This window comes from Podarcis muralis, chromosome 5 (assembly GCF_964188315.1).
Source record: "Podarcis muralis chromosome 5, rPodMur119.hap1.1, whole genome shotgun sequence".
Lineage (NCBI taxonomy): Eukaryota > Metazoa > Chordata > Lepidosauria > Squamata > Lacertidae > Podarcis > Podarcis muralis.
Window position 1 is genome coordinate 73,803,676 of NC_135659.1, and position 21,383 is coordinate 73,825,058.

The 21,383-nt window shown below is 45.8% G+C and overlaps 1 protein-coding gene across 7 annotated transcripts in view; it reads left to right on the forward strand.

Moving 5' to 3' along the window:
• The window catches only part of TP53INP2 (tumor protein p53 inducible nuclear protein 2), a 53,490-nt gene that overhangs the window by 19,756 nt on the left and 12,351 nt on the right, over positions 1–21,383 (forward strand). The window contains exons 1-2 of one of the 7 annotated variants that reach the window (XM_028734901.2): positions 645–1,046; positions 17,628–17,989. In XM_028734901.2, the coding sequence (XP_028590734.2) occupies positions 17,866–17,989 (124 nt within the window). In that variant the 5' untranslated portion in view covers positions 645–1,046; positions 17,628–17,865. Of the gene's footprint in view, positions 1–644; positions 1,047–1,227; positions 1,400–2,499; positions 2,523–17,627; positions 17,990–21,383 lie in introns of those variants that run through there. The other 6 variants (XM_077929225.1, XM_028734907.2, XM_028734906.2 and 3 more) reach the window with 6 other exon arrangements.

Genomic DNA, 21,383 nt, shown 5'->3' on the forward strand with positions numbered 1-21,383 from the left:
TGACCAGGGCTGAGGAACCACCATATTACCCTCCAGAAACTGTTGAGCCCCCACCAGCCCCCACCAACATGGCCAATGGTCAGGAATGATCGGATGTCGGTGGACTCCAACTCCCAAATCCCTACAGACCAATCTTCTATCACATACATACAAGCCACACCTAACAGATGACTATTTCTTAACTTCAATAAGCGCGACAGTCCCGCAGTTCAACCGTGACAGTCCTGTAGAAAAACTTTTTTTTTTATTTCGATGGGGAAACTTTAGCGCAGAGGGAGATCTTGGAATGGTCCCGATCCCCACCCGCTCGAGTTACAAGTTTCCAGGGAGCAGCCGGACACACTTTCTTCAATCTACCCAAAGTCTTTTCGGGAGGGATGCGTCCTCTTTTTTTCGGCTCCCCACACTACCCCGGGCCCCGCTGACCACACGGCACCAAGCAGTGCACTGGATCCTACCTCTACCACAGCCTCACCGCGAGCCCTCCCCACTTCCCCTCCACGGGTCCCAGTGCTCACGTGGAGCGCTAAGAGCTCCCCCCACCGCTGCGCCAAAGCCCCGCCTTCCAGCCGTTGTCCGCCTCCCATTGGCTGCAGAGAGAGGCTGCCGCTCCGGCGGCGGGCGGGCCCCTTTGTGACGCCACGATCAGCTGTTTGAACGTTCTAATTTCTGAGCCGAGATCAACCGGGGATTCAGCAATAACAGGAAAAAAAAATAATACCAAGACTACAGCCAGGGGAGGGAGGGCGTCCGGACGCGAGGGCAGCTGCTTGCAGTTTGCAAATGGTGCATATCTTCTGAGAAGACCTGAGACACCATTCACATCACCACCACCTCCTGCTCTTCCTCCTCCTGCATCCTTTTTTTGGGGGAGGGTCTTTTTTTTTTAATCGTTTCTATTATTGATCTTAGTTGATTTCAATTAAAACTACCTCACAGACTCTGCCTAAAGCTGGTGCTTAATAATAATAATAATAATCTTGTGGGTTTTCTTTTTGTGTGTGTGTGGTGTTGTTTACAAAACATTTGATGACATTAAAGGCAAGGTAAGTGCTGCTCTACCCCCCTCCCCCTTTCCCCAATTCCCTTTGCCCAGGGCGGTTGGTTTATTTCCAAACTTGTATTTTTGTGGCGAAAGGGAGCTTGCGAGTTGTTTTTGTTTTGCTGCTGTCGACGTTTTAAGAGTCCATCCCTTTGCATGTAGTGTGTGTATGAGAGAGAGAGGGACGTTCATCTCTGATTTCGATTTCCCTTCTGGTGTGCTATTTGAATTCCCTTTTGTATTTGACAGTCTCTATGCGGCCGGGTGCTTCGCTTTATGTTTCTCAATATGTTGTTATGGACGCGTTGCGATTTCATCCTCTGGTTGGCAGGGAACTCGCGAATACATTATATTGAGGTAGGAGACCATCTAAACCTCAGGAGGGACAGATCTTTGTGTTGAGTTTAGAAGCAGGCTATCTTGACCTCTAGAGTCACCAGGGAGAGAGAGACGGGGGGTCTGGAGGGGGGCGGGCGGCGACGAAGAAAGGCTCCTGTTTACTTCGTCCTTTGCTTTGGCTTGCGAATGAAAAATTGACATATGTGGTGCGTGTATCTATATATCTGTGTATTCTCACCGTAGGTTTTTGAGAGTAAAATACTACACTTTAAAACCGGATCCCCGAATGTAAGTAATTGCAGAATCATTAATAATCATGGTTGCTCTTTTATGATTTTGAAGAGCCTTCGGTAATAAACAAAAGGCTGCGCAAGAGACAGCCAGGAATAATAGGCTGGGGTTCGGGATCTGACTGGTTTGTAACTGACTCTCTTTCTTAGCTTCAAAATGCAGAAAGAGCCTTTTGTCTTGACTGTCTCCGGCTATTAACAACAACCAAATGTTGCAGATATTAATAATACACCGGGAAGGTGACGCGGGTGGGGAGGGAGAGGCGAAGGAGCGGAAAGAAGGCAAAACATCCCCTTGTTTGTGTGGAGCTTGTCTCATTGAGGTCATAACAGGCGAATGGAAAATGTTCATCATAATCAACTGCAGATCAGCGGGGTGGGTTGGCTGCCTGCTTTTTCGCTCAGCTGTTTCCTTGAGAGCAAGCTCTTGTTACCCACTGCAATCCTGCCAGCTACCGCTGCATATGGGCTCCTAATGCAAAATGCGGACTTGATTTGTTGTCCTTGGCGTCACTCCCGCCGGGTGTTTGTTCAAAAATAAAAACGGGAAGAGTTCTCACTTGTGTGTGACTCTTTGCAAGCCAACTACGAACGTGCCTTATTGGATCGCCTCTTGGCTTATAGTTTATAAACCGAGCGTGCACTTGTGGATCGGGGTGCGGTGGAGGGCAGGGAAGGCGAGAACCCGCAGCGTCCGGCCTTCTATGGAAATGTATCTCCTCGCCAAGCGCAAAGGGCGAACAGATGCGCTGTTGTGGCGTAACAACAACAAGCTTTCGTGACCTATGCCAGTCCCCCGCTTCGTCGGGCTTGCAGGAGGCAGGATCGGGGCCCAGGTCTCTCCTCTTGACGTAGGTAAAAGGGAACAAAAGGCAGAGCTGTTGAAACGACAAACAAGGTTTCCTCGACCTGGAGGACCAGCCGCCGCTCTGCGCTCAGTCAGTTTCACGGCCCTGCTTGATTCTTCACATTCCCTTGTCTTTGCCTCTTTTGTTACTTGTTTCTCCACCAGCGGATTAAGATTAAAGGTTGATCTCAGCCCCCGCCCCCATTGGCTGCCTGGGATTGGAAGCCTGGGGTGACGTCGCCGTCATTTGCATATGACATTGAGACGTCACCAAGGCCGGCCCTTTCTAATCCTTCCCTCCCGCTCCCCACCCGCGCGTATTGAAGTTGTCCTCTTTTGACCTGCTGTGTGGAAGGCTGCCATATACTGGAGAGCGCTGAAGATCGGTGCATTGCATTTCTTTGATAATTCGGTGGGCAGAGGACTGCATGGAGCAATGTCATGTTATTTTGTATTTGCACTGCTGAGCAAGAAGCTGGTAGGGTCGGTGTCACAGCAAATAAAGCACCCAAGAGAAGGAGGACTAGGGCTCAGTGTGCCTCTCCTTTGGTCCACTTATCATCTTTTTTTATAGCTTTGAGTGGTAGTTTGGATTTCGGGCTCATTCAGCATGTTATATTTTAACACACATAATTTAATTGTGGGCGTAGCTGGGAAGAGGAGAGGCAGTAGCTCAGTGGTGGAACATTGGCCTGGCTTGCAGAAAGGGCTGTGGCTACATCCTCAGCCTCTGAAAGAAACCCTGAAACCCTGAAGAGCAGCTGCCAATCCATGTAGACTTGCCTGAAACCCTGAAGAGCAGCTGCCAATCCATGTAGACAAAGCTGAACTAGGTGGACTAGCTGTCTGACTTCATATAAGGCAGCTTCCTGTGTCCGTATCTTCCCAGAAAAGCAAAATTCTTTACGCACTATTAAAGCAGAATAGCCGAACGTGCAAAAGAATGATGGGCTGCTTGTGGAGAATTCAGGGTGTGAGCCCAACAGAAAATGTGTTGATGTTACTAAATGTTACTAAATGTTATTACATTTATGTCCCACCTTTCTGCCACAGAGCTCAAGGTGTTTTTTCACATCTCCACGACAACCATGTGAGGTGGGGTTAAGCTGAGAGACAGTGACTGGCCCATGGCCATCAAGTGAGCTTCATGGCTAAATCAGGATTTGAACCCTGGTTTTCTAGGTCCTAGTTCAACGCTCTAATCATCACACCACCTAGCCAGCATTTGAAACCGTTGTTCATTCCTCCATATTAGTACATGAAAGGCCTTGCTTTGCTATGGAGATTTTGTAAACAGTTAGAGCCCCCTCCAGTGTAATTAATGCAGCACACATGCAGTCATGCCCAATAATTGGGTTAGTTTGCTGCTTTAAATATCTGTTCTTTTGGGGGCCTTAGACTAGCCCAGCTTTGGATAACTTGCAAGAGGAGCAATGCTGATACTGACAGTATATATGATAAGGAACTTTATCACATTCCCTTTTGATGTTCAGCTGGTCTGGTGTCTGTTTTTCACAAGTGATAATTAAACCTGATTTGTGGGTGACAAAAAGGCCAGAGGCACCATTGTTGGAGCTGAAGTGCCTGGTCCTTTATTGATTTGTGTGTTAAAGTTGATGGCTGTTGCAATGAAACTGAAGTGTAGTCACCGCTCTGAGTTTTACCCCCTGTAGTTGCATGGCTCTAGGGAAAAGATTTAGATGTTCATTTGTATCCATAGGACTACAAGTGACAGACTCCTGCAATATCAGCTACTCTGCAGATTAAATGCATAAGCAAACTGCAAAGTTGCAGACACCATATTCATCTATGACTATTCATTTTACAGGAAGCTATGATGCAGCTGTGTACACACTCCCATTTACTCTGCATCTAGTGTGCTGCCGCTGCAGGTTTGGGAAATGGTATACAGTTGCAGATGTTAGCTGTATCTGTCTTGTTATTTCTTATTAAACCTGGTTTGTGGGTCCTCAATACCAGGAAAGGGCTGTGAGCACTTAGAAAAGGATGCTGTGATTACTAAGACCCAGCATGGGTCCCTCAAAAACAAGTCGTGCCAGACAAATCTCATTGTTTTCTTTGTTTTTTGATAGAGTTACAGGCTTGATGGATTAGGGGAATGCTGTGGACATAGTGTATCTTGATTTCAGTAAGGTTTTTGACAAAGTCCCCCATGATACTCTTCTGGAGAAGCTGGTACAATGTAGACTGGATGAGGTAACTGTCAGGTGGATTTGTAGCTGGTTGGCTGACTAAACCCACAGAGTACTTGCTAATGGTTCTTTGTCATCCTGGAGTAAAGTGGGGTGCAGCATACTGCTGCAGAGTTCTGTCCTGGGTCCAGGGTTGTTAAACATTGTTTATAAATGACGTGGATGAAAGTATTGAGGGGGTGCTAATCAAATTTGCAGATGACATGAAACTGGGAGGTGTACCCATGCCACTGAAGACAGAATTGGGATTCAATATGACCTTAACGTATTGGAGAACTGGCTATAAACCAGCAAAATGAATTTCAATAGGGGCAAATATAAGGTTCTGCACTTAGGCATGAAGAACCAGCTGTATAAATATAAGATGGGGAACATCCGGATTGTCAGTTGTACATGTGAAAAGGATCTGGGGGTCTTATAGACTATAAGCTTAACATAAGTCAACAATGTGGCATTAACAGAAGCCTTGTACTCTGGTGCTGTGGTCCATGGGGTCACGAAGAGTCGGACACGACTAAACAACTAAACAACAACAAGTACCCCAATCAAGGGAACTAATAGTTCTGCTCTAATTCTGTCTTGGTCAGACCACACCTGGAGTACTGTGTCCAGTTCTGTGCACTACAATTTAAAAAGGATATTGACAATATGGAAGGTGTGAAGAGGAGGGCAAACAAGATGATCAAGGGTCTGGAAACCCATCCTTATGAGCAACGGTTGAGGGAGCTGGGTATGTTTAGCCTGGAAAAGAGGAGACTGACAGGTGATATGATAGCCATCTTCAGATATCTAAAGGGCTGTCACATGGAGAATGGAGCTAGCTTATTTTCTCCTGCTCTGGAGGGTGGGACCTGAATCAATGATTCAAGTTACAAGAAAGGAGATTCCAAATAAACAACAGTAAGAACTTTCTGACAGTAAGTGCTATTTGACAGAGACTTCCATGAGAAGTGGTGGACTCTCCTTCCTTGAAGGCTTTTATGCAGGGGTTAGATGGCCATCTCTCATGTATGACCCAGTTGAGATTCCTGCATTGTGGTCCCTTCCAACTCTACAGTTTTATGAGTCTATAATTCTATGAAACATTGAGGTTTGGTGAATTTCCCTCTAATCCAACTTCCATCTGTATGAGTACACAGCCACTGTCCTTGAAGGTTATGGGGTTAGCCCACTGCATTAAGAAATGGGAGTTTTTGTGCCTTTATGCATTCTGAAGTTTGGGGTGAAGATTGTGCAATCTAATACTAAACTGTGACACATTAAATCTGCAGTATAAACACCAGTGTGACAGATGAAGCTTCCACCCTCCCAACCACCATAGCCATCCCCTCTTGAGTAGGAGGTGATGAAGATAGCAATTCTCAAGCATCATAAGCACATATTGCCGTTCTACAGTGTCGTGATGACAGTGGAGGCATTCTTAGATCTATTTTGGAATGTTTTCCTTGGCGAGTCTTGGCATTTGGCTCCAAAGAATTTGGAAAGGGTTTATTTTTGGGGAGCAACGTCTTGATTCTAAATAGGTATTTGCAAAGCTCGTAACAGTTCTGGAAGTCCTGTCCCTGTTAATTACAAAAACAAGAGCAACCCACTCCTTCCTGCCTATTTTGTAATGTTCTTGTGCTTCATTGGTCTTGGTTTCAATTGTGCTTTCTCTCTCCCTCCCTCCTGGTCTTACCTAACAGGGTTATTATGGAGAGCCAGTGATTCACAAAAGGAGGATAACAATATATGCCAGGTTGAGAGGAAGAAGAATAGCTCATTTTCTTTCTGGTTTTAGTGTCCTTTTGCCAAACAAAAACCTCTCCGGAGTTCACTTGGATTTATCAAAATAGTGTGCAGCCACCTGACATCATGAAAGCAGTCTCACTATATGCAGAAGATAACTGAAAAAAATATCCAATTCCCAGGAAGGACAAATAGATAAGAAGCTAAGAAGAGCTTGCTGGATCAGGCCAGTGGCCCATCTAGTCCAGCATCCTGTTCTCACAGTGGCTACACGGATATCTGTGGGATCCCTGCTGCCACATCCACTACCTCCTCACCAAACCCCCAGAATTTTTTTAATAGACTGGTGCCATATTTTAATCCTGGCCCTGGAGGATCAAAATCACACTTGAGTGTGATCTGCTCTCCTTCGGGACTGAACCGATATCTCATAAAGCTTAACATTTGACTTTCAAACATATTTGTCAACACACTGATATTCGTTTGGGCATGCGGTTTTATCCTATTTTTGCAGTTATGCTACACACACACACACACACACACACACACACACACACACACACACTATAAATATGGCAAATGGATATACCATAAGCCAATGGCACAACTTTCCAAGGGCTGGAGGAGGCCTTGAAGAGCATCCCATTGGCACTGACAGCAAGTAATTATGTTGCAATTCCACTGGGGTAGAGAAGGAAAAAGCACACAGTACCCGACTGGACTCAGAATTCAAATACTTTATCCTGTCAACACAAGGATATTGGCTTGTACGCCCCACCCAGTTTGCGTGCACCCATTTCCCCCTCCCCAAATCTGCTCCAGATGGTTAGGGAAACTCCCAGAACAGATTTAGGGAACACTGAAAGGCAGGAGATGGGGAGAGCATTATGTTGTGCAAACAAAAATTCTTGCCTTAGCACTATGCTGGATTCAGCATCCAGAGAATCTCAGATTTTTTGTTTTGGTTTTCATCTTCTTCAAGTTTCTAGCCCTCATGGCTTTGAATGTATGTTTGAACATATTTATTTTCCCTTTGTGAAAACATGAACAGTTACCATCCAGTGCCATGGATGTGCAAAAATGCAATCCCTGTGCTTTGTAAAACAGAGTAAGGAAATTATTGTTAACTAGGGCTAAGCTAGATTCCATCTATGGCAATAGAATCTCAAGCTTCCTTCCCAGTACATTTCAGAGCACAATTCAAAGTGTTGGTGCTGACCTTTAAAGCCCTAAACGACCTTGGCCCAGCATACCTGAAGGAGCGTCTCCAGCCCCATCGTTCAGCCTGGACACTGAAGTCCAGCTCCAAGGGCCTTCTGGCAGTTCCCTCACTGTGAGAAGCGAGGTTACAGGGAACCAGGCAGAGGGCCTTCTCGGTAGTGGCACCTACCCTCTGGAATGCCCATCCATCAGATGTCAAAGAAATAAACAACTAGCTGACTTTTCGAAGATATCTGAAGGCAGCCCTGTTTAGGGAAGTTTTTAATGTTAGACGTTTTATTGTGCTTTTAGTATTCTGTTGGGAGCAGCCCAGAGTGGCTGGGGAAACCCAGCCAGATGGGTGGGGTATTATTATTATTATTATTATTATTATTATTATTATTAACAACAACTTTCTGATAGGAAACACCAGCTGATATTGCATTCTCACCACCCTTTGCATATTGCAGCATTTCCCAAATTACTGTAACCGGGACATGCACAGCCCCAGTTAAAACTGGAGACACACTTCGGTCTTGGATCTAAAAAGGTTTGCTTTTAGAATACATAAGAATAAAAATTACCCACCCTTTAGGGATGAGGGAGTTTGGGGCCTCTAGGTGTTCTAGGTTCCCATCATCCCTGGCTATTGACCCATGAGGATTAACTCTGAATAACCCAATCACACTTATTGCAAGAGATGTCTCTGAATGTTCTTCCCCCAGCAGAGGCTTGTGTGGAAATCTCCCAGTTAAACACTGAGAGAAAAAGCCATCTGATAGCTGTTCAACAGAAGAACAGAGTACCTCACTGTGCATTAGCAGTTTCTCCATGCATTGTTTGGGAATGACCACCCTGTGGCAAGAAGCTGAGATTACCAGGAGTCTTTGTCGGTGAATGGGGAGGGGCAGTTGCACACAGAAGGTTGATTCCCCCAGCAGAGCTTGGTGGCACCAGCCATCTCTTCCTTTGTGCTGGAGGAGGGGGTTGGAAAGGCCTTTGTCGCCTGAAAGTGTAATCCCCTCTCACTGTGAGCAGATGGTCCCTGCTAGGCTTACTGGCATACAGTCTGAGCTGCATCATGTCACTTTCTTATTTATACGAAGGGGGGGGGGGAGAGAAGCAGGGGCAGGGAGGTCATTCAGTTACCCCCTATTTCCCACATTATGCTGGGCCAAACTGCTGCAGAACTGGGTCACATCAAGACACACAGGATACAACATCCCAGCATGCTTGCTTTGCTCAGTAGTGAGTACCTCCTCAAGTCCCACTGCAATTTTTTTCTCCCCTGGTCACATTTCCTACTTTTCTGTCAGTTCCCAGAGCAAGTAAGGCTTGCCAACTCCCACTGAGATATTACAGTGGTGCCCCGCAAGACGAATGCCTCGCAAGACGGAAAACCCACTAGACGAAAGGGTTTTCCGTTTGCGATGCGCTTCGCAAGACGAATTTCCCTATGGGCTTGCTTCGCAAGACGAAAATGTCTTGCGAGTCTCGCCATTTTCCCCCCGCTCCCCCCCTTTTCTAAGTTGCTAAGCCGTTAATAGCCTTTTAGCAGCTAAGCTGCTAAGCCGTTAATAGCTGCTAAACCGCTAAACCTCCGCTTAGCGCTAATGGGGTTGCTTCGCAAGACGAAAAAACCGCTATACGAAGAGAATCGCGGAACGAATTCTTTTCGTCTTGCGAGGCACCACTGTACTGAGATATTCAAGGGAGAGCTGGCATAATGTAATGGTTGTAGCAGCAATTCTGTGCACGCTTAATAATTTTCAAGTGAGATCTCCAAGAATATGTTGTAGTGTGGGGAGCTTCTGTTCCGTGTTCACAGGGTGCCACCACTGAGAAGACCCTTGCTCCATTGATCACCCACCTTTCTGGAGGTGGCAAGGGCACCCAAAGGAAAGCCTTACTTGGTGGTTTCAATACATGGGGAGGTTATTATACATTAGGGAGCAGGGCTGCTCTAAAGATGGCTAGGAACAGTGGCTCAGAACTGTGGCTTAGAAACAGTGCCTATAATCGCCAATCATTATTCTTGCTTTAAAAGCTTTGGTTAATAAAATCAATAGAACTACTAGCCTTCTGTGTGTTTATAGAAGGGCTTTAAAGATGCGTCAGAGTGGTGCAGATTCTGTTCACAGTTCAGTCATTTAGGAGGATGTTGTGAAAAAAGAGCTGGTGAAATTTCAGGGCTATGTTGCTGGACATTTCATGATGTAATCCTGTGAACTTCTGCTATGGGCATCTGCCATCATATTTACTACCCTGAAAGTCAGCTTGGATTATTGATGGCTTTTAGTGCCTTTTCTGTGAAGGGTATTAGCCACAAAGGTAAGAAACTGGAAAAGAATTTATTAGTAGTGCACCTTTCATGGACTTACACCAAACATTGGGCACAAGTCTTTAGCAGGGATAGCTCATTAGGTAGAGCGTGAAACTCTTAAACTCAGGGTTTATGGGTTTGAGCCCCACATAGGGCAAAAGATTCCTAATGAATAAATAGAGATGCAAATTTAGAAATAATGTCTATAATTAAAATAGAAATTCAGTGCACCTTACCATAGTTGGGAATGGGGGAGAAATTTGATTCAGTTCACATTTAAAGCCAAATTTATCAAATTGAGTTTTTGATTCAATTTTGATGGTCTGAGAACTGAAACATAGCCATCCTTTGAAAATTGCATTTATCCGAATTTTGTGATGCAGTTCTTCAACCGACAAGTTTTTTTTTTAAATGCCTATATTAGATAAAAGTGTGCATAAAAATGAATGTATATGTGTGAAAATAACATACAAAATGCATTACGTTAGGAAAAATTGCTTGCAAAAAATGTATACATTAGTTAAAACGGTATACAAAAATGTTTTCATCTGGAGAAATTTGCACTAAAATAACTAAGAATTTTCATGAGTATTTTTAAGAAAACAAATAAAATTTTTAAATTGCCGCAGAAACATGGAGAACCAAGTTTAAGATTGGAACCCTGAGGAACTGAGAGGATGGCAATGGTCGGATTCTTCCACCCTTAACCATAATGGAGAAGGCTTTGTGAACAGGTGATCTGTATACCAGCAGCTCAAGAGCTGTTGATGGGCAGCTTCAGGGCCCCTGCTCTCCCTCCTTACAGTTCTGTTTCTTTAAACCACACTTGGACTAAACAGCCCTTTGGAGGGCACCTTCAAATAGAGGACTCCCCTCTGTAAGGTAGGACACTCTCTCTGAATCATGCCAACAGCATGTGGCTATTCTGGTGGTTCTGAGTCAGTGAAATCTGGGCCTCTGTATCCTGTTTATCGAGCAGTTCAACGAGGCTAATCGTTTCTTACTTCATTACACCCCCTGCCAGGTGCCTAGTTCTATAACTGAAGTTACCCCTGCGGTGTTATGCCTTGCAGGGTTGGTGTCTCACCCACTGTATAAATGAGTTAATCGGATAACTAGATCAAATAACATACATTCATACTAATCTGATCTCACCCATGAAATTCAAGAGGTCCTGCAGATTTACACTCTGGCTGGTATAAAACAAAACAATGGCCTGCATGGTCAGAAACAGAAAGAAATTTTGTTCATTTCATTTTCTGCAGAACTTTTTTTTTTAGCTCAATAGTAGGAATTGATTTATATAAACTCACTGATAATTCAAATATTGTGGCTGTGTAAAAAGGTATATAATGAAAGGTTTCCAAACACAGATAGTATGGTCAGATGCACACTGTATATTTAAATCAAATGTAAAGCACATTTATGGCACTTGGGCTTCTCCCACACTAACTTTGAACAGATAGAGGATAAGGCAGTATGGGCCACACACAACTTGATTTTCCACTAGGAAGACTGCATGATGTAGAGATGTGTTTGGTCCATGTAGCCTTTCCGAATTGTGGATTGCACTGTGGGAGGTGAAGAAAGAGCTGAAAGATGATGCTGAAATTCGTGATGGGTTGGGAGGAGAGATGACAGTGGCCTCTCCAGTTTCAACCGATGCAACTCTTTTTGCCCCCTGAGGAGCTCTTGAAAAAGTATTTGAATAAGTAGATGCTAGGCTCTTTGGTTTCAACAAAGGAAGTGTCAGAATATTCCAAAAGAGGATTATTCAGGGATGGAATCTGGTTTACCTATTTTACCCAGAGTGCACAATGCACAGGCAACACATCCATTGCAAAAGGCATGGGGGCATGTCTTGATTTCAATGGTCTTTTCTTTTTCCAAACCTGATTAGGGAGGTTTGTGATATCATGCAAAATCATTTTGTGTGCACACCGCGTTATTTGATAATTAAGACCAATCCAGGGACAAGGAAAAGTTGAGGTGTGCAACAAATAATGCATAGGCAGGAAAAAGAATGTGTACTGAGCATCAGGATCTTTGCAAGAGAGTGAAATACCCCCCCCCAAAAAAGTTAGGATATAACCCATAATAATTTGTAAAACTGGAATCCTATATATATCAAAGGTAGAGAACTTCAGGCCGCATGCACACCAAACTAGATGGGTCAGTTTTGATCCAGCAACATCTCTGATAGCTAGTGACACTAGTGAAGCCCAAGAGAGTAACAAGTGGCTTCATGATATAAAGCAAACCTCCAAGAAATTGGCATCCTTCCTCCAGAAGCTTTGGATTACACCCCCCCATCAGTCCCAGGAAGCATGGCCAGTGGTCTGGCATGATGGTGTTGTGGTCCAAAAGTTCTTGGAGGGTACCAGGTAAGGGAAGAATGACAGAAAGCCAATTCTTCCATCTCTCATGATCAGGCAGCCTCTCATTACTTTGCAGAGATTACATTTTCCCCAGATGTACATCCCACCCCCCCTTAAAGATCCTTTCCCTTCTTGCTTCTGTGATACAGGCAATGGCAAGATACTACAGGCAATGTCTTATCATGGGCAGACCTGCCAGCCGGAAGCCCCTCAAATATTCCCTGTGCTCTCTGGATGAACTCCTGTCTCCCCGACCCCCACCTCCTGTGTATTTTCCATCTGCATTGCTCACATTTCCTGTTCTCAGCTGTCTCAGTTCTTTGCAACATGAACATACACTCCCCTCCCACTCCCTCCCCCGGCTCCACACAATCCTCTTTCCAATGTCACTAATGTGACTGAATTTCAGGATGGATTTGCTGATTGGTTGAAAGGCAGAAAATCCATCATTGTCCCCCCTAAGAGCACAGCTGAGCTTGTTTGTGAAGGACTCTGCTCAAGGCTGGAGCCGAGTGGGCTTTGAATGGAGCCTGGAGCATTCAGGAACGAAGTGCAGGGCTCACATTAGATCTCAGCATTTGTGCTAACAGCACCTTGCCAGCACCACCATTATTTTTTTTAAAGTCCCCTTCTGGTTTTCACATAGTTCTATCAGTAATTCTGTTGCAAGATGGAATACAGACAGAAAACGCAGTACTACAATGAGAATTATAAAAAGATCAGTTTCATTCATTCATTCATTGCATTTATATCCTATCTTTTTCTCCAAGGAGCTGAAGGTGCCATACATGCCCCTGCCCCTCCTGATTTAATTCTTACAACAATCCTGTGAGGTGGATTAGGCTGAGAGGCAGTGACTACTTCAAGGTCACCCAGTGAGCTTCATGGCTGAGTGGGGATCTTAACTCTGGTTTCCCCAGGCCTAATCCAGCACTCTAACCACTGGACCACACTGGCTCTTATATCAGTAAGAATCAGTTGGCAAAGACTCTCAGGTGTGATATCTACTTTATTTAAATGTTGCTTAACATTCACCCTGATGGACAGTTCTGGTGGACTCAAAAGCTTGCTTGTCATTTTGCAGCATTTTGGTTGGTCATAATAAAGTGGCTTTAAAAATTTTAAACACCACAATTTAAACACCTTAGCCATTTGTGCAAATGTAATCTATCCCTTCCTCTGCTTAGTTTATTTGGTGGGTTCTCTTGCGGGGGGGGGGGGATCTTATTTATTCAGCATGCAAGAGACTGGCAGATATTAACAAGCAGCAGCACTGCTGTGAAGTAAGTGGTGTGCTTCATCCCTGCCTGTCCCTGCTCCACCTCACCAGAGCTGCTATCTTAGCTTAGTGACAGATAAGACACTGTTGCTTACCAGAAGGAAAAGGGAGAGAGAACGAGGTGGTGAGGATGTCAGCATGGTGCAAACACACCAGCAGTGCCACTAGATTGGCTCCGCCAGTGCATTTACACTGTGCTGACCTCCTCACTGCCTTCCCCTCCTCATCCTGAAAGATGAAGTGACCCACCTGCTGGGAAGCTGGAATAGCAGCTCTGCTCTACCCCATGAGTCACTTCCAGTGGGATCTACTTTGTTTCTAATTAGATCCCCAAGATTCACTGAGAGAGTGCCTGGTGCAAAAAACATACATTAAATAATTCTGAGTCCAGGACTTTGTTTTGAGTACTCGAACCGAACAGAGCTCACAGTCCTTCCACCCAAACACCCATTCCAGTTTACCCCCAATCTTTCTTCATTTCAAGTAGTATAATTTCAGGTGGAGAGGGATGATTCTGTTGCTGTTGTTGTCAAACAATTCATAAACATAATTCCTTGCACATCTACTGCAAATGGTTAGAGATTGACCAGCAGGTCCCAATGTAACAGAAGCTCACCACTGCAAAAGGCAATGAGCTCAAGCAAATTCCATTGAAATAAGTCAGACACATTTCTAAGGAAACAAATACAGTCCCAGCTATATGCTGTGTATGAATGCCAACTTACTTGTCTCACAGACCTCTGAGATAAACTACCCTACCAGGCTTCTCCTGTGCTGCCTGCCATGCCTACAGGATCCATCCATTGGTGCCAAGTTGTATATGTGTTTGCTGCCATCATAATGGCTTCCACTGCAGCTCCCTGCCTAGGTAATTGCAGCAAGCCATCACTGTCGTGTGTAGGCCCCAAAAGGCATTGAACTAAAGGCTCTGGATAGGAAAGGGGTCATTATGAAGGAGGAAGGAGCAACCATCTGCCTTTGAGCCAAATCATAGTCCTTTGCAAATCCAATTGGACAGAATCAGTGGGATGTGGCGAGATAACTTCTATAGTTAGGCAGAGGGGATGGAGGAAAACCAGGAGAAAAAGGCATCAATTCAATAAGATGTGGGGCAAGTATTAACCTATTTGGAAAGCTGTCAGGATGTATTGACACTTCTGGCTGGGAAATCACATTCCACCAGCTGTGTTTTCCCTGGATTGACGTTTGCTCTGATTTAGCACTAAAGAGCGGGGTTTTTTCCTGGGAAAAGAGTGGGTTAAAGGCAAGGGTAAAACTAGTGCTTCTGAACTTCATTTGCTGGGGAACATGAGTGTGGAGAGTGCTGATGTGTTCAGGTGCTGTTTGTGGGCTTCCAATATGTATCTGGTTGGCTGCTGTGAGAACAGGACACTGAGCTATATGGGTCTTTGGCCTGATCCAACAGAGCATTTATGTTCTTTGATATGCAGGGAAAGGAACCGTATAGCATAATGGAGTAAGTAGGTTCATCCCTGAAGTCCCTAATTGAAAGCTTTCCTGGGCACATAAGTAGGCCTTAAGGCTAGCCTCCATGGGCAACAGAGTTGGGGAAAAGATAATGTGATATAGTAGGGTTCTGAATTCAAATCACTAATCGGCCACTCGCTCTCTTCTAGTCTAACCTATGTCACAGGATTGTTGTGGCAACAACATAGGAACACTTTGTTCCTCCATGAAAATGCTGTTTTCTATGGTCTTGAGACTTCCAGCAGATCCCTCATGGGGTGGTTGCATGTCAGATTGATTTGCTATAGCCCTGCCCACGGGTCTGACCAGACAGCGCTTTGTAATAAGTGGGTGCAGTTATTAGTGATGCATTGTGCTGATTAAATAGGCTGCGCTGATTAATGGAAGCCCTTTGCTGTAGGAACAGATGGAAGCTGAGCAGATAAAGGCAAAGTGATAGGAAGGAATTTCTCTGACAAACAAATCCAAATGTTCCCTCTTCTAAAGGATTATTGGAGATCCGATCTTGATGTCTCTCCTCTGGTTCTGGATGAACGTGCTGCCAGTTTTCAAATACTTAAAAAGACAAAAGGGTGGAATCTACACACATATAAAAAACGCTGTGAAAATGCTTTTTTGAAAAAAAAACGTTTTGAAAAATACATTGAATTTGGCAAAGCTCACTGTTGCCATCTAGTGTCACGTTTGTATGTTGCGGTTTACAGCACATTTAAAACGTTTTATTTGCAGCTGTATAGCTGAGTCCAAGAAAGCAAGCTATTTACCTCATTCACTGAGTTTTGACAAGTTCAGAGCCAGCATAGCACAGGGTTTAAGAATATTGGATAGTATTCCACAACATGTGCTTGGCATAATAATAGTGTACTGGGCGGTGCATTTATTCTGCTTTATTAACAGTCCTTCTGATGCTTCTTAATGCTACCAGTTATGCTGTCCAGATGGACTATACTGCAGCAAAAGCAAGCCATGAAAACCAGAGCATTTGTTCTTGGGGTGGGGTATGGGTTGTCCTCCTTTAGTTGTGCTATAGCCCCTACAGCAATAATGTGGTGGATTTGAAGAAGCATCACAGAACAAACCAAAGCTAGGCTGAGGGGAGCTGACTGGCCCAAGACCACCCAGTGAGCTTCATGGCTGAGTGGAGATCTGAACCATAGTCTCCCAGGGCCTAATTCAGCACTCTTAACAGCTACACCACACTGGCTCTCCTATAGCTCGTATGGCTCTCTCGTACAGCTACTCCCATGGCATCAAGAGCACAAATCCTCATGACTGTGCAATGAAATGGAAGACTGAAGGGCATCTTAAGTTACAAGCTGAATTACAGTGGAGCAAGGGAATGGCAGTGTTGTGCCAAATGCTTTAGAGGAATGGTGGGCTTTGGGGAAGGATTTAAAGAAAGGGAAAGAGCATCACAGAGGTGTTCAGGAATGCTATATCATGGGGGCAGCAAGGGAGAAAGTGCAAAGTCTTTGGAGGGAGCAAGAAACCTCCTAAGATGGTGAGGGATGGAGGAGCTGGAGGAACAAAGATCTTAGGCAGGGATATATCTGAATATAAATGAACCATGCCACCTATCTCCCACTGCTGTGGTCAGGGGGACTATGGAAAGGGGCAGTTGTCTGAGCTGTGACAGGCACACACAGAAACTCACACAATGGTGATCTACTTTTCCTTACAGTATTCCTGACTGGTGCTTAGCACATGCAACACAAGGCTTAGGGCAGGGGTCAGCAAAGTTTTTGTGGCTTGGGCTGGTTCATGGTTCCGCAGACGCCGCGGTGGGCCAGAGTGCGCACGCACGCATGCACAAACACCATTTCTGGCGCACCTTCCGGCATGGAGGAGTTGTGCGGAGCTTCCTGCAGCCAATGGGAAGCCAGCCAGTGTTGCAGAAGGTGGTCCCTGCTCTGCTCTGCAGTGGTTTAGTGCAGCGCACGGGAGCCGACAGAGCAGGTGGCCGGGGTCCCTGAACAGGTGGTGGGGGGTTCATGGGCTGGTTAAATTTTCCCCAAGGGCCACTTGTGGCCCATGGGCCTTAGGTTGCCAAACCCTGGCTTAGGGCCTCCTTCGCCCACCTGGTGCCCCCACCCCCAGCTAGCTGGGGCTGGTGGGAGTTGGCATCCAAAACATCTGGGTTGGCATAAGAGAAGCCACACTTGTTTTCTTTGCCTGCATGTGAGGGGAAGTAGGTTAACCGTAATCAAAGCGAACAGGCTACTCCTTGCCTGGGGCACCCTGTAGGGTGAGAGAACTCAACCCAGCCATCTTGCAAGGTGTTTATTTCTATAGTAAAAGTGAGGAAGGCCCAGCAGGCAGCCCAGTGGGAATGCAGTTGAGAAGGCACTATGTGTAGGAGGCAGAATAAAGAGAAATGGCCGTGATGAATTGGGATGACGGTTCATGCAAGGGTTCCCTTCTCACCCTTCCTCCAGGCCATCTGAGTTCCTCGTGATTCCATCAGTGTTTGGCCTGAATGAATTTTCCCTTTCTTTGGCAGGCCTTTGCACTGAAGCCAAGTGAAGAACCTTATGATTGCACTATCTACGTAACTCAACTCAGATAAGACTCCGCTTAGGAAAACAAGCAGCTCCCGCCCTTGGCAAGGAATCCGTCCATCCAACACTCCCCAACTCGTGCTCCTGCCTCCACACCAGCTTCCACACGCTCAAGCCAGCGCCTACAAACTCATCCCCGCCTTTCGTTCCCAAGTCCACCTCTGAAATAATTCTCCAGCCATGTTCCAGCGCCTCACCAGCCTCTTCTTCAGTGACAGCAGCGCACCTGAGGACCTTGAGGAACCTAAGCCGTTTGTCTCTAAAGAGGAAGAAGAAGATGGGTGGCTCATTATTGATCTTCCAGGTGAGAAATATGAGAGGGAATGATCAGGGTCAACCTAGAACGGGTGCTGGGGCAGGGCACCTCTGGCCCTCCAGATGTTGCTGAACTTCAACTACCATCATCCCTGGCCGTTGGCCATGCTTGCTGGGGCTGATGAGAGTTATAGTTCATCAACATCTAGAGCAGGGTTTCCCCAGCCTTGGGTCTCCAGCTGTTTTGGGACTACAATTCCCATCATCCCTGGCCACTTTGTCCTGCTAGCTAGGGAAGATGGGGGTTGTAGTCCAAAAACAACTGGAGACCCTGATCTAGAGGGCCAATGGTTCCCTGTCCCTGACTTAAGAGCCATAACTCTCAAACTGGAGAATTGAGGAGTTGTGGTTTGTTGCTACTAGATAATAGAGCTCCTTCCTGAGGGCTAGCAGCTCAGCTTTCTTCAACCATAAGCAGTTGTTTCTGTGGGAAGAGTAGTGTCAGTGTGTGGAGGATCTGAAGCTCAGTCTGGACAAGATTTGCCTGTGGGGCAGCACTGGCCAGGAAGGGGGTAGAAAGAGGCCACCAGTCCTGAGCAGGAGGTGTGGGGAGCCTCCAGGCCCCTATTCGCAGGTGCCATGAGGGAGCCATGGAAAGAGGTTGTGGCTGGGGTCAGTACCATTTAGGTGTGTGGTTGCTTAGTGGAGTCCTCTCCAAACAAGTCTGTAAGTCTGTCCCAGCCTCCCTCTTTGCAGCTTACCATTTGTGTTTGCATTTTTCCAATTCTCTCCAACGAAATAATACTGGGTGGTATTCAACTATGTTTTACTCAGAATAGACCCACTGAAATTAATGGGCCAAGCTTAGTCATGTTCATTACTTTAAATGGGTCTACTCTGAGTAAAGCTTAGCTGACTGCTACCCCTAACTCGTACTCTGTCTTCTTCCTTCCCCTGTTTCTTATTGTCTCACACCCACATAGTCTCTGCTTCTTCAAACCTTCAACGCTGAGCACTAAAACTAGAACTCAGCTGTAAGCTGAGCTACCCTTGGCTTTGGTAGTGTTTCCCAAAATTCAGATCAGTTTGCAAAAGGCAGTTTAAGAGGTTCCACAAAAGGCAGAACTTTCTAAGTAGTTTTGGTTCTCTAGGTTTTGGAATGAAAGGTGTTGCTGTGCCCTCCACGGATCAGGGGATAACTGAAAAATTTCTAAACACACACACACACACACACACACACACACACACACACACACACGATGAGAAGGTCATGCAGCTAACTACAGCTGGAGACCGAATTCTGGACTGCATGGACCTTTGCTATGGCCTAGCAAAGTGAATGTATCCTAATTTTGGCTACACTACCTAGGGTGGAAGATGATTCTGTTCTGCCTGGAAGTCACAGCTACCTGCAGATGCCGGAGTGTCTCACAAACCTGGTTCTGAATAAGGCACTCAGGTGTATAGTGCCACTTTTCAACCAAGCTAGAACTCTTGTAGCTCTATGAGTCAGTTATCTTGCCTGTTGCCTGTCTTTTCCTTCTCCGGTGATGCGGCAGCCCAGCTGCCTGTCCTTCTTCTCCAACTCTCCTGGCCTTATTGGTTGCATGATACAGCAGCAAACAAGGGAAGGAAAGCAGGCATCTGGGCAGTTGCTTTTCCCTTGGGCTCATCTTATGCAACAAACACAAAACTCCCTAGCTGGCTATTCCTGACTTATCCTGTTCCCAACTTAGCATGTATTTCTCTCTCAGTGCTGAGCCCGTTCTATATGCCTAAAATGGAAGCAGAGAGAAAGAATGAGTTAAGGGTTGGCAGCCAAGTGCAGCCAGCAGATTAGCTCTGCCTTTTGCAGGCAGATCCAGGCTCCAGGGTGGATCTCAGCTGGCGAGTGAGCTACCTCCTTGCTCATCACAGAACAATTGTGATAGAGGCTATCCTTGCCATTAGGGAGCCTTGGCTTTAGGCTGGCTATAATTTTGCTCTGATCTTGTGTTCAGGATTCAGTTGTGCCATTGTTCCTAATCCATACTCTAATTCCCAATCCTGGCAATAGCAGCACTTGCAAGAGCTTCATACATCAAATGCCCTGTTCTTCCAATGAATGGGCTGGCACCAATGAATGAATGCAGCAGGCTGATTTCATAAAATCTGAAAGCATCATGTCGTCTTTCTTGAAGTCAAACTACAGTCAGCATTTTTATTTTTGAGCATCCGCTTTATGCTAAAAAAGCCACAAGTACTTGTTATTTGGTGATGGAATAGATGGAGACATTTTTTTCCTAGCGGCTGAAAGTATTTTTCTCTCTCCGTCCTTCCTTCTTTTTGAGTGATGAGGTCTATTTATAAGCATCATCTACCTTGATTGAATGCAGCCTGGCTGTAGTTCTTTATTGATTCCTTAATAGAGTGGAACTCTGGTTACCTACTGTCCTCCTTACAAACGCTTCAGGTAATGAGCTCCGCTAACCTGGAAGTAGATGCTCCTGGTTGCGAACTTTGCCCCGGGATGTGAGCGGAAGTCACGTGCCTGCAGCACAGCAGAAGCGGGAGGCCCCGTTAGTAAAAGCGCGCCCCATGTTAAGAACAGTTTTGGGTTAAGAACGGACCTCTGGAACGAATTAAGTTTGTAACCGGAGGTACCACTGTATACACAGAAGTGTCAAAAAAAGTGTCAAAAATACACAGAAGTGTCAAAACTTCCAGACATGAAACCTGATTCTAGATCTACAGCATACTAAGTGAAAGTTGATCCATTTGGGCAAATGAAGCACTGCCCCACCAACCCAGTGGCGGAGGAACGGTATGGAGTGCGCATGTGTGGCATTCCGTGCGTGCGCAGTCCGTATGGAATGTTGCACATGCGCACTCCGTATGGGCTGCTGCTTACATGGTGTCCATGTGGGCTGCTGCACGAGCAACATCACATACGGACTGCGCATGTGCGGTATCCTGTACGGACGCCGCATGAGCGGCACCAATACGGATTGTGCACAGCTGAGGGGAGGCAGGGGCCATCTTGTCACCCCCCCAAGTGGCACACGGGGTGACCAGCCCCCTCCACCCCCTTCCTCCGCCCCTGCACCAACCTCAGTCTGCCCTCAGACAGCCCCACCTGCCTAACTTCTTTCTTACAACCAGTCCAAGGGATAGCACTGCCTGTATCTCCTTCTCCTTCTCCGTCTCAAGTGTTGCCCTTGTAGAATTCAGCAGGAACGAGGATAGGGGTAAAAGTAGAATTATTTGGCGGTGCCTGTTATTGGCTCTGGCTCTTCCTAGCATTTATCTCCCTGCTTTCTGCCCTATCAGCCTTCTTCATGGGCTCCAGCTTTGTGTTGCCAGCTTTTGAATCCATCTCTGTTGCTGTTCCTTTAAAACTGGATTGATCTGGAGCATCTAGCAGGTGATCATGTTTAGCTTTAGCTGCTGGTTTTTGCACAGGT